The 12312-nt window shown below is 50.9% G+C and overlaps 1 protein-coding gene across 1 annotated transcript in view; it reads left to right on the top strand.

The window, feature by feature from the left end:
- Positions 1-11868, top strand: part of CUNH1orf94 (chromosome unknown C1orf94 homolog) — a 45025-nt gene extending 33157 nt beyond the window's left edge. Inside the window, exons 5-7 of the mRNA XM_036352716.1 lie at positions 1607-1684; positions 5363-5559; positions 11537-11868. Of these exons, the coding sequence (XP_036208609.1) occupies positions 1607-1684; positions 5363-5559; positions 11537-11612 (351 nt within the window). The 3' untranslated portion in view covers positions 11613-11868. The remainder of the gene's footprint in view (positions 1-1606; positions 1685-5362; positions 5560-11536) is intronic.
- The last annotated feature ends 444 nt before the right edge of the window (positions 11869-12312 follow it).

Below are 12312 nucleotides of genomic sequence, written 5' to 3' on the forward strand. Positions count from 1 at the left end.
CCACCAACACATTGATAATTGGCACAAGGTGAGCCCAGAATTGAGGCAGCATCCAGAGTGAAGAATCTTCTGGAAAGATCCTAGTCTAGGGATGCTTTAAGTATTGAGCTGAATCTTAGGAGGGGACTCTGGATTGGCAGGGAGAGGCAGTCTGAGATTCGAGGGGTCCTGGGCTGCCCCATTCACAGCAGCTGTTCTGTTGTGTGTGTGTGTGTGTGTGTATGTGGGGGGAGGTGTGTGCAGTGAGAGGTACTAAAAAATACCTAACATGCAGATTCCTTACTGAGTGCTTGGCACTGTTCTAAGCCCTTTGAATGCATTAACTCATTCTTCGTCACACCAGTCCTCATCATAATGTCCAGAGGCAGGTTTGGTGGGCATATAGACAGCAGCAGAGACCCAAACTAATACACTTGTGTTCACAGTGGCACATTTGTACATGGAAACACACAACTGTGACACAAAAGGAAGCACACGTGCAGATGTGCTTAAATAATCAGGTGCAAACTGATGCACACACACACACGTACATGGATACCTCATGTCTTGGGGCAGGAATGGGGTTGGGGAAAGTAACTTAGAAAAGGAGTGTAGACAGCAACAAAGAGAATGTGGCTACCTTCACAGGCTTTACAGTCTTGGACACACATCCTATATAATAAAGAGCTAATATGCAAATAGTTGTCACACCTTCACGCCTTCATGCCGTAAGGACTTGGCTCAGACACTCAACACTGGGAAAAGAGAAATGGGTACCAGCTAGGCACAGATGAGCTTGCGAGAGAGGAATGGGGACCAGCCAGGCTGTGGCCTGGGAGAGGGACAAGCCGCCCGCCCCGTGGTCCTGGGTGCCAGTGCCTGCGGCTGCTGCCTGAACAAAGCCACCCACCCACAGTTCCCAGTGGCTGTGGCCGGCCCGGGAGAAGCTGGCCCAGGTCCTGGGTGCCTGCAACCAGCCAGAGGAGGGAATCCTGGGTCCCAGGTGTGGGTGAGGCAGAGGTGGTTAGGGGCCATCAGGCCAGCAGGGAAGCAGTTAGGGGTGATCAGGTAGGCAGGCAGAGGTGGTTAGGGGCGATCAGGCAGGCAGGCAGGCAGGCAGGCAGGCAGAGGGGTTAGGGGCAATCAGGCAGGCAGACAGGTGAGCGGTTAGAAGCCAGCGGTCCCGGATTGCGAGAGGCAGTAGGACATCCCCCAAGGGGTCCCAGATTGGAGAGGGTGCAGACTGGGCTGAGGGATCCCCCCTCCCCCACCCCCAAAACCCTGTGCATGATTTTTGTGCATCGGACCTCTAGTACTTTTATAAACAAGGGAAAAGAGGCTCGGGGAGGTGAAGTGACTTGCCCAAGGTCACACAGGCAGATCTGGGATTTAAGAGGCAGTCAGGCTCCTGAAGCTCTCTCCTTAAATACTCACCAAGAAAGCAGTGAATCCTGCTGAACATGCTTCCTGTGTGGTGTGAATTGTGCATGCCTGGCCCAATGCCGGCTGGACCTGGCAACCAGTGGGTCTGGCCTACAGGGCGGTGGCATGGAAACTGAGTTGAGTGGCTGCCCTTTGACTGGGAGCCCCTGACCCCACAGTACTGAGCCTCTCCTTTTCTCCCCAGGGCCTGTACCCACAACGGGCAGCCAGGATGCCCTATCAGCAGGCCCTGCACCCCCAGCTGGGATGTTATCCCCGACAGGTGAGTAAATGACCTCCTCACCTTTGTCCCAGCTCCACGAAGGCCTTCAGGCCACCAGCCTGGTCGCCAGCCATAGTTTTTGGCCCATCCTTGGACCAGAGTACACACAGATACCAGCATGCAGGTGGAAACAAACAGGCGTCCCCAGGTGATAATGACAGCTGGCACTTACAGGGCCCTTGCTGTGTGCCGGGCCCTTGTCTAAGGTCTTCACCTGGATTAACTAATTTAACCTTCACTACCACCCTGTAAGGTAGGTTAGAGATGAGGAAACTAAGGCACAGAGAGATTAAATAATTTTTCCGAAACTGGTTTGGCTCAGTGGATAGAGCGTCGGCCTGCGGACTGAAGGGTCCCAGGTTCAATTCCGGTCAGGGGCGTGTGCCTGGGTTGCGGGCACATCCCCAGGGGGTGTGCAGGAGGCAGCTGATCGATGTTTCTCTCTCATCGTTGTTTCTAACTCTCTATCTCTCTCCCTTCCTCTCTGTAAGAAATCAATATATTTAAAAAAAAATAATTTGCTCAAGGTTATAAAGTTGGCATATAAGTTAGCTTTTGCTTTGGCAAAAATAATAATAATAATAATAATAATAATAATAATAATAGTAATAGTAATGAAAAAGAAGACCCCAATATCTCATAGACTTTCAACAATAAATACTTTTCACTCACGGTCTGTGGATTGGCTGAGCTGGGCTGGGATTCGGTTCAAGCCTGTTCCATGTGTTCTGCTTTGGGTGTGTGATGACGATGTAGTAGCTTCTGCTCCTGCCGCAATGGGTGGCACCCCCTGTCCCTGGAGCCTCAGCTCAGAGCTGGTATGTGGTAACGTGTGCCTGCCCTTCATTGGCCAAAGCAAATCACATGGCTTTGCCCAGGGTCAATGGGGCTGGGGATTCTTGTTCCACCCCTGGCGGTTTGTCAGTTGAAATACAAGACACCCAGTTAAATTCAAATCTTAGATAAGCAGTGAATAAAGATTTGGTATAAGTATGTCCCAAATATTGCATGGCCCATACTTATACTAAAATATTATTTGCTGTTAATGAATCCATTTGAGATTAAATGATATGCAATTTGACTTTAACTGGATGCCCTGTGCTTTTTTTCTGCTAAATCTGGCACCCCCTACTCCCATGGGAAGGTTGGGGTGACTATCTGCTTGGCAGTATCACAATGGCAGAATTGTGGTTTGACCTTGGGCAGCCTGGCTTCAAGGCCTGTGATCCCAATCATGCCTCTTATACATACATATAGAGAAATACAGTATCAAAATAAAGCAGCAGAGACAAAAATACAAACGCAGAGACACAAAGATAGAGTTATGTCCGTGCCACCGAGCTGTGTGCGCACCAAACACAAAGCAGCATGCCCAGAGATGTTGAGTGTCTTGGGGTGGGGGTGGGGGTGGGAGTGTGAGGAAAGGAGCTTGGAACCTGCTGCATGCTCGGGCTGGCCTTGCACCCTCACACACAGGTAGACAAGCTCCACACTCAACTCACAGACTCCTCGGCCTCTCCTCTCTCCCCAGGGAGCCCCACCCTTTTTCTGCAAACTGTAGCTCTGACCTGAAGTATGTTGAATGTTCCAGAGGGTAGAGAAGGGACACGGGTATAGATTACCTTATCCCATGGACCAGGACTGCTGCTTTTTCATCAGTGGGAGCGTTGCATCCTGAGATGCAGAGATGAGAGGCAGTCTGGTTCACAGAATCTCAGCCACGTCACGTCCACCCCACAAGCAGTGATACCATCCACCTAGTTCCAAAGAGAATATTTCTAGACAAAGTTATGTAAATGCATATATTTGAGAAAGTAATACAAGAATATGACATTAGAGGCAGTCACTGATACTGGTGTCTTGGGTATTTTCCCAGTGATGCCTACTGATACAAACGTCTTTGTACAAACGTGGCCTTCTGGGCACACTATTCTATTACCGCTTTGGTCAGCAAGGAGTCTGTTATGCAGATGGCTCCAGAGCAGTATACACAGCTCTGCTTTGTGGCTGTTATCAGTTACATGTAGTTAGGGGCACATTTTTGAATAAAGCTTTTCTCTCATGTCGGTCTCCTCCCAGGTCCACCTTCTCCCCCTTCTAAGGAAACCAGGGATATTATCTGCCACACCGACCTGGGAAGTGCCTTCCTGGGTTCTCTGGAAAGCTCTCAAATCTTTCTGACCTTTAGTTCATCATCTTGGGGTTTTGGTACCTATGTCCAGCTTCACCAGATCCTATACATCCACTGGGGGAAATATGGGGAGGGCGTGGGAGGGGCTCAGGGCTCCAGAGGGGCAAGCACCGAGGTACGAAACACTAAGCAAGCGGCTTAACTTCTCTGAACCCAGTTTCCTTGTCTCTACAATGGGAATACTAGTGGTCCTACCTCACAGGCTTGTTGGGGTTTAAATGAGAGAATCCATATGAAGGGTGTGCCCTAAGCTCTCAATCGGAGCCAGCCTCTGTGAACGGTGCATTAGATGAGGCTGTGCAGGGTGAGTGAGGGCTGTCTGCAAGCTGAATCCCTGAGCAGCCTGGACCCCAGGCTCTTGCTATTGAAGCGGAAGTCCGGCAGCTCCCCCAGTTTTGCTGCAGCTTGCCTCAGCACTCGGGAGGGAGCGGGGGTGGACGCAGCTCTCGCAGGGGAGCGAGGGCTCCCTGCCATTTGGAGCTGTCAGTGGTGGAGTGCAGCGCTCAGGATGTCATGAGCTCCGTGGCATTCTAGGTATCCAAGCAGACACTTAGTGGTCTCTTCTTTCCTCCTTTCACTTCCTCTCTCTTTCCTTCTTGCATTCACTCAACAGATGTTTATTGAGCAGCTACTATGTGCCAGGCACTATCTTTGGACTGAAACTATATTAGGAAATAAGACAGATGGGGTTCCTGCCTTGCCAGGGGCATCATTGTAGGAGCTCCATTTTTGGTGGGAGTATGATCCAGGTGGTCTCCAAAACCCCACTGAGCTTTTTTTCTCTAGGGTCTAGGCTGAATTCCATTGCCCTTTTTTGGCCCTTTCTCCTGACTCACACTGTCCAACCGCTAGCCACGTGTGGCTACTTAAATGCAAATCAACTAAAATTAAGTAAAATGAAAGCTCAGGTCCTTATTCACATGTCACATGTCAAGTACTCAGTAGGCACAAATGGCTGGCGGCTGCTGTACTGGGCAGTGCGGATATAGAGCCTTTCTAGCACCCAGCACAGGAGTTCCCACTGGGCAAGGCTGTCTTATACTTGGACCCTGTTGAGAGCCTGAGCTAGAAGCCAAGGAGGTTTCAATCTCAACAGCTTTTTTTTTTTTAGATGAAGACTTAAAGATGAATAAGGGGCTTTGGAGGATGGTTATTGACAGAGGGAAAAGGGGATGTAGGGAAGAGAATGGAAATGTGTATTTGCTAGTTAGTATGTCTCAGACTCTTACATCAGCTGACTCAGTCGCCATACAGAGGAGAGAGTGTTTGCCCATTTTACAGATGAGGAAACTGAGACTCAGCTAAATTCAGTCACTTGCCAAGCTCATGTACAGAAGTTGAACCCTGTGCCTTTACCATTCCAGCATGTTACCTGAGAGGCACAGGGTCGCGCGATAGGGCTGGGGTTAGGGTTAGGGTTGGGGGAGTGATGTTTGGAAGCAGTGGGCTCTGCTGGACCTCACCCCTCTCTCCTCTCTGACCTGCAGGTGACACCGTACAACCCAGTGCAAATGGGACAGCAGATTTTTCGCTCCTCCTACACCCCTCTGCTGAGCTACATCCCGTTTGTCCAGCCCAACTACCCGTACCCTCAGAGGACACCTCCGAAGCTGTCCACCAACCCCCGAGACCCTTCCCCCATGGCAGGAGATGGGCCGCAGTTCCTCTTCCCCCAGCCTTATGGGTGAGTCCTTAGCCTGCACTGGAAGTCTAGCTTATGACTAGATAGAAAGCTGCTGGACAGGGGAGGAGAGTACACGGTACACGGGGCCTCACTGCCTGGGGGATGCCCTCGATCTGGATGCCCTGTGGGTCCTGGAAGGACCTGCTGTGGAGGTTTGCAGGGTCTGGGGCCTGGCGGGCCCCTCTGTTGGCCACTTCATTTCGGGGCTGCACTGCACAGCCCATAGTGGTGGCATCCAGCACAGCAGGTGGCGGGTGGTGGACCTGGCGCATTTGCCTTTACCAGTTTGCTTGGTTTACAGCAGGACGCGGCCAGGTAATCCTCTTACAGCTCTCCCCCACTCACTGCCCTCTGAGCTCCTCGCCAGGCTAATCTCCAGAACATCCCATTGACTTCGCAGCAGGCCCTGCTGAAGGATCTCCCATGGCTTATCAGGGCTGCCCACGTCTTCCCACCAAAGTACCCCGGACAGCAGAGGAGAGGGGCTTAGCAAACAGCCAACACAAACGCCACCGGTTGGCCGAAAATTCCACACCAATTTTCCATGCTGGTTAGGTCATACATTTCTGTTTGTTGTTTTAGTGTAATAACACGGAGCCGCTCACTCCCACTCAGCAAACCTTCAGCTGATAGGGCCGTCCTGAGAGGGGGGCAGAGGGCTCCTGCGATTCCGAGTCTCCCCGGCACACCCTGGGAAGCCTGTGCCCAGTTTGAGGAGCTCGGTTGATAGAACTAGGGCCAAGCTGTAGTGTTGACGTGTGTCCCCAAACTCTCATCCTTTCAAATCAGCGCTTCCCCAAGTGTCTCATAAATGCTAGAAAGAGGTTTCTGTAGTCAGATCTGTTTGGGAAAAGCTGTGTGAAACAAAGCTAAACACATTTTGTAACTGTTGGAATTCTCAGATCATTTAATTTCCAAGGGTGCCTGGAAATGTCAAAAGGGTAATCGATAGTGTTATCTTAACCCAAACCCCACAGCCCTGTTTTTCTCTTTTTCTTCTTTCTTTCATCTTCTCTCCCTTCCTGCCTCCCTCCCTCCCTCCCTCCCTCCCACCTTCCCTCCTTTGCTCCCCATTTTTCTTCCTTTTTCTTGTAGGACATATCAAAAAGCTCTGCATTAATTCACATAGTTCCTATGAATTTAGCCTGGGAGAGGGGCATAGGTGATTAGGACATAGTTCCCCCCTTCAGAGAGCTGAGAGTGAGTGAGATGTGGGCACAGTGATGTTAGAGCCGTGACATAGTGAAGACCACCAAAGTGGCCCAAGGATGAGGCAGGATCTTTTCTGGGTGGACAGTGAGCAGCGAGGGGAGAAGGGCATTCCAGGCGGGAGAAGTGAGGCCCTGGATTCCAAGATGTGTAGCAAGCTTGAGGCCTGGGCAATAAAGGCGTCTGGTTGAATGATTAGATTCATCCCTGAAAAAGGTGGAAAATAGGATTGGAAAAAGGAGGCTGGGACTGCATTCCTAAAGGCTCCTAGCTACTAGACCTGGGCATCTAATGCAGATTGGTGCATATCAGAATCAATAGATGGGCTGGAGGGCAGAGAAACAGGAGAGAGAGGGGGCGTGTCTGGAGGTGACCGTAGGGGTCTGTATGAGAGGTTCTCACCTCCCTGGAGGTGAGAGTAGATGAGAAGGCAGAGGGATCAGGACAGACTACTGGCAGGCCAGCAAACTTCCCATATTCCACACTGTGACTCTGGGCTCAAGGGAAGAGAGACTCACTGTAAAACTGGCTGTATGTACTTGGGAGGGAGCGTGATATTGAGGTCTCATCAGTCAGCACTATGGGAGCAGTAAGAGTAGAGGGTTGAGACACAGTTGCTGGCTGTCTATATCAGTAAGGACAGAGGGTTGAGACCCGGTTGCTGGTTGTCTATAGGGGCTGGGAGAGGAAAAGGAGTGAGCAGGAGACTTAGGAAGAAACAGCCTTAGAAGCAGGAGGAAGCCTGGCGCCAGGTGGACACACCGTGGGCAAAGGTGCCGAGTGGCAGGATTGGTGGCAGTCAGCAGGGTCGAATGGAGGCTGCTCTGGGCAGGGAAGACCTGGAGAGTGAGGTCGGAAAAGTGGAACAAAGCGTGTAGGACTAGGGCCCCAGAAGGAACAATTTGTTCATTCAAACAGTATTTCTTGAGTGTCTTTTATGTGTCTAGCACTGTCCTAGGCACTGGTTACTGGAGTGAACCAGACAACATTTTCCTTGTCTCATTCCAAGGGGAGAAATCGGCAGCAAGGAAGTAAACAAGCAGCACACAGGCCAGGTGCTGGGGGTGAGGGGAGAGGGAATGGAGGGAAGTCTCCTGAGCTGAGATCTAAATGAAGTAAGAGAATGAACCAGGCATGTATGTGGGCGATGAGCAGTCTGGGCAGAAAGCAGAGAAAGTGCAGACGCCCCACAGGGGAACTGTAGCTGGCACACAATGAGTGGGAGAGAGCGAGTGCGCGGAATTGAAATCAGAGGAGTAGCCAGGGCCAGACTAGGTAGGACCTGTAGGCATGGTACGGAGGGTTTTTGAGAACAGTAGGAAGCCACTAAAATGACTTTCAAACTGGTGAGGACATGGTCTAGTTTTCTATCTAGAGAAGGTGACGTGGGCTGAGGTATGAAGCATGGACTGTGGGTCAGAGCCCTCGCAGGGGTGCAGGAGAGCAGCTTTTGTGCCGTCTGAGGCAGAGGTGCTGGTGGCGGGGACTGACGCAGTAACAGTGAGGCAGGAGTCTGAAAGCTCTGGAGTGTTTATTGTCTCGGTGGAAGGACTTAGTGATGGTTGGCTGTGGGATGAGGGAGAGAGGAATTGAGCATGATTCCATTTATAACTTGAGTGAGTGGGTAAGTGGCGATGCCAAAAAGCCAAGTTCAAGAAGGCTACAGCGAAGATCTGTTGATTAAGAGTTTGGTTTGGGATATGTAAAATCTGAGATGTGAGTGGAGCCACGAGAGGCAGATGGCGGTATGTGAGTCTGGGGCTCAGGGCAGGGGTTGGGGCTGGTAACAGAAACCTGGGAGTCATTAGCATATAGATGATATTTAAAGGCTTGGGATGGGATGAGATCACCCAGGGAGTACGTGTACATAGAGAAGAGAGGAGGCCCAAGGACGGAGCCCTGGGCCTCCAGCATGTGGAGAGGTTGCGAAGATGTGGAGGAACCAGCAAAGGGTCTAAGGCGAGGCCTCATGAGGTGGGAGAAGATATGGAGGAGAGTGTGGAGTGCAGGAAGCCAAGTGAAGAAATTATTTCCTGGAGCAGAGAAGGAGGGGTCACAGGGAGATGAAAACAAATCCCAGGCACTTTAGAAGGGAGCACTGAGCACAGCAGTGGTGTCAGGTTGGGTAGCTACCAGTGGTCCTGGATGGAACAAGGTCTAGGAGAGTCTGCTCTGGGCGGGAAAGGATCCAGGATCCAGGTGGAGAGTTTAGTCTCGGAGACAAGGAGGGTCAGCGCTCCCTCTGGGTCAGGAGCAAAGGAGAGAACCAAGAGACTAAACCATACGAAGTGGGAGAGGCAGGAGCAAGTGGCTCGTGTTCTCAGGGAAGGATCAAGGTAGCCCTTCCCTTGGTCAAATCAATTTGCATATTTAATAATGCAAATTATTGAATAGCCGTACAACTTATCTTTCAAACAACAATATTGAGTTAAAAGGAGAATAAGTAATAATTTACTGGAAATAGCAGCATAGAAACTGTCCCAGGCAAACCAGGACAGGTCACCTCACTCAAGAGGCAGCTCAAGCCTGCCTTCTTCCTCCAGGAAGCATTCCTTGATAGCTCTCCACATGGGCCACCTCTCCACGTGGCCACCTCTCCACGTGGGCCACCTCTCCATGTGGGCCACCTCTCCACGTGGCCTGCCTCTCCACGTGGCCTGCCTCTCCACGTGGGCCACCTCTCCACGTGGGCCACCTCTCCACGTGGCCTGCCTCTCCACGTGGCCTGCCTCTCCACGTGGGCCACCTCTCCACGTGGGCCACCTCTCCACGTGGCCACCTCTCCACATGGCCTGCCTCTCCACGTGGCCTGCCTCTCCACGTGGCCTGCCTCTCCACGTGGGCCACCTCTCCACGTGGCCTGCCTCTCCACGTGGGCCACCTCTCCACGTGGGCCACCTCTCCATGTGGGCCACCTCTCCACGTGGCCTGCCTCTCCACGTGGCCTGCCTCTCCACGTGGCCTGCCTCTCCACGTGGGCCACCTCTCCATGTGGGCCACCTCTCCACGTGGCCACCTCTCCATGTGGCCTGCCTCTCCACGTGGGCCACTTCTCCACGTGGGCCACCTCTCCACGTGGCCACCTCTCCATGTGGCCTGCCTCTCCACGTGGGCCACTTCTCCACGTGGGCCACCTCTCCACGTGGCCACCTCTCCATGTGGCCTGCCTCTCCACGTGGGCCACCTCTCCACGTGGGCCACCTCTCCACGTGGGCCACCTCTCCACGTGGGCCACCTCTCCACGTGGGCCACCTCTCCACATGGGCCACCTCTCCACGTGGCTTACCTCTCCACATGAACTGCCTCTCTTCCTGGCCCTCTAGTGTTCATCCTGTCCAGTCCATACCCTTGGCAGTTGATCTGATCAGAAGATCTCAACATGAGAAGGGCCTAGATGCATAGGGTGTGGTGATAAGATGTGAGGTGTGCCCTGAGTAATAATTTGTTACTGGGAGTTATTAAATATGAAATATTGGTTATGGCCTTTATTTTATAAATCAGAGTAGAATCCAGGGTATCTCTATAGTAACATCACTGTCAATCATTTATATTTTAATCTGATTTTTGAAAGAGAGAAAAAGAGGTGTGGTTACTGCCAGCACTAATTGCTTATCAGGCACCTGCCTTGTGCCAGGCCCCAGGCTGGGCACTGGGTGTAAAATGGTGGCCAGTCCAGACAATGTCCCTGCTCTCATGGAATCTATTTTAATGAGAAGGGAATTCAACCAAATCTGAAGCCTAGTTGTCCAGGGACACTTGGCAAGCAACAGATACTGATAGAAGCGGAGGCATTACAAATTAATGTGGTTTATTCCCATTGCTTCTCTCCCCCACCCTGCTCCCCCCTGCTCCGCCTTTGTCATTTTGTCAATTCATGGCACAGTGCCATGAATGTGCACATCTTCTGTAATATGCATCTACCCGGCTGAAAAGTGACTGAGAATCCCTGGATTAGACTAAATCTAGTCATTTGCTCTGCTGCAATTCATACTGCGCTCTGTCCCCATTCATCCAGAACATCCTAGCAGATGGGTGACGAAATTGCAATAGGATCCCAGAAGTGTGAGTAAATGATTCCATCTGGAACAGGCAGGGAAGGTTTCACGGAGGAGATGGCTTTTGAACTCTCTATTGAGGTGTACCTGGGAGAAAAAGCATATGTGTGCGTATTTCTGCTCTTGGAGGGTGGGGCTCCGATCTTCGTGGCTCTTCCTTCTCCGAGGGTCTAGCAAACTCCCAGGCACTCGGTGATGTCTCATTGCTTACTTCTTGAGCTGCTTCTGAACAAAGAGTCTGGGTTAGCCTGGCGCTGATGAGGGATTGTCTGAACTTGCAGATCTCACTCTGGGACTGGGATGCGGCCTGATTTCTGTTGTTGTGGAATTTCCTCAAGGGCACACCTGGTCCTTTAAGGCAGTCAAAGTGGCTGCAGGACCACAGGAAGGTGCTCAGATTCAGCGAGGCTCCCTGCTTTGTGGTTCTGGGCATGATGAGAGCATAGGCTTCATAGAAATAATCCCTGCAGACTGCTGGGGGCTTCCTGACCTAAGTAAGTGGCAGAAAAAGCTCTTTATTGTCCTCCAATTGTATCCGTCTCATATTTTATTTTCCCACAGCCATGGCACTTTTATTATGCTCGAGCTTTTAGCCTCCAAGCCTGCCATGATCGTGACAGTCTTTGACAGCCACAAAATTAAAATATTACTTTTCCTAATATCTCCACCACCATTAGAATTTCATCTTGACACCCATCATCTTTCTCTTCCAGGTTCGGCTCGTCGTCTGGTGGGCCTCTGCTGAACACCCCCTATTTCTCCTCCAGTGGGAATGGCATCAATTTTTAGATCTCCTCCTCCTGCCTTAGCCCTTGGGCCGGGGCTAAGGGCTCTGGAATTCTGGCTGCTGCAACAACTTGGTAGGAAGTTTGGAAAGCCGAGATTCTGACCAGGTCGCAGACAGAAGACAGCAAGACCAGACTCACCTATTGACCAACACTCACACACACGGCCCAAACCACACCCCGTCCCCCTCAGCATCATACTCACTTGCTCAACTACTTATGCACCTGTATTTAGCTAACAAGAGTGATTTTTGTTTTTGTTGTTGTTGGTAAAATAGAAGTAAGACACTTAATTTTAGAAAGTTTGTATTTTATGATAAAAGTATGAGCTGCTTGAAATAGAATGTCTCTGTCTGTTTGTTTTTGGTTTGCGGCTGTTGTTATGTTCTGCATAACCTTCATTGTTCATTTTTCCAACGAGACTCATCATTCACTTAGGACAGGAAGAGAGACCACAAGCTGGAGTCCTGAAGTGCTGGTCTCTAAAAACGGGATCCCAGAGGTCCTAAACTTGAGGGCTTCTCTCTTCTATTCTGTGATCCCTTCACTTCTCAACATTCCCATTGATGCACCTCAGGAATGGATGAAAAAGAGATGCACCCTCCTCTGTCCTATCAGGTGATAGTTTTACAGAAAAATTCTCTGGACACAAGATGGGAAAGTGTGTCTTGGAAATGAATTCAAAAAATAATGCTAAATGTGAC

The sequence above is a fragment of the Myotis myotis genome, unplaced genomic scaffold (assembly GCF_014108235.1).
Source record: "Myotis myotis isolate mMyoMyo1 unplaced genomic scaffold, mMyoMyo1.p scaffold_m19_p_2, whole genome shotgun sequence".
Taxonomy (NCBI): domain Eukaryota; kingdom Metazoa; phylum Chordata; class Mammalia; order Chiroptera; family Vespertilionidae; genus Myotis; species Myotis myotis.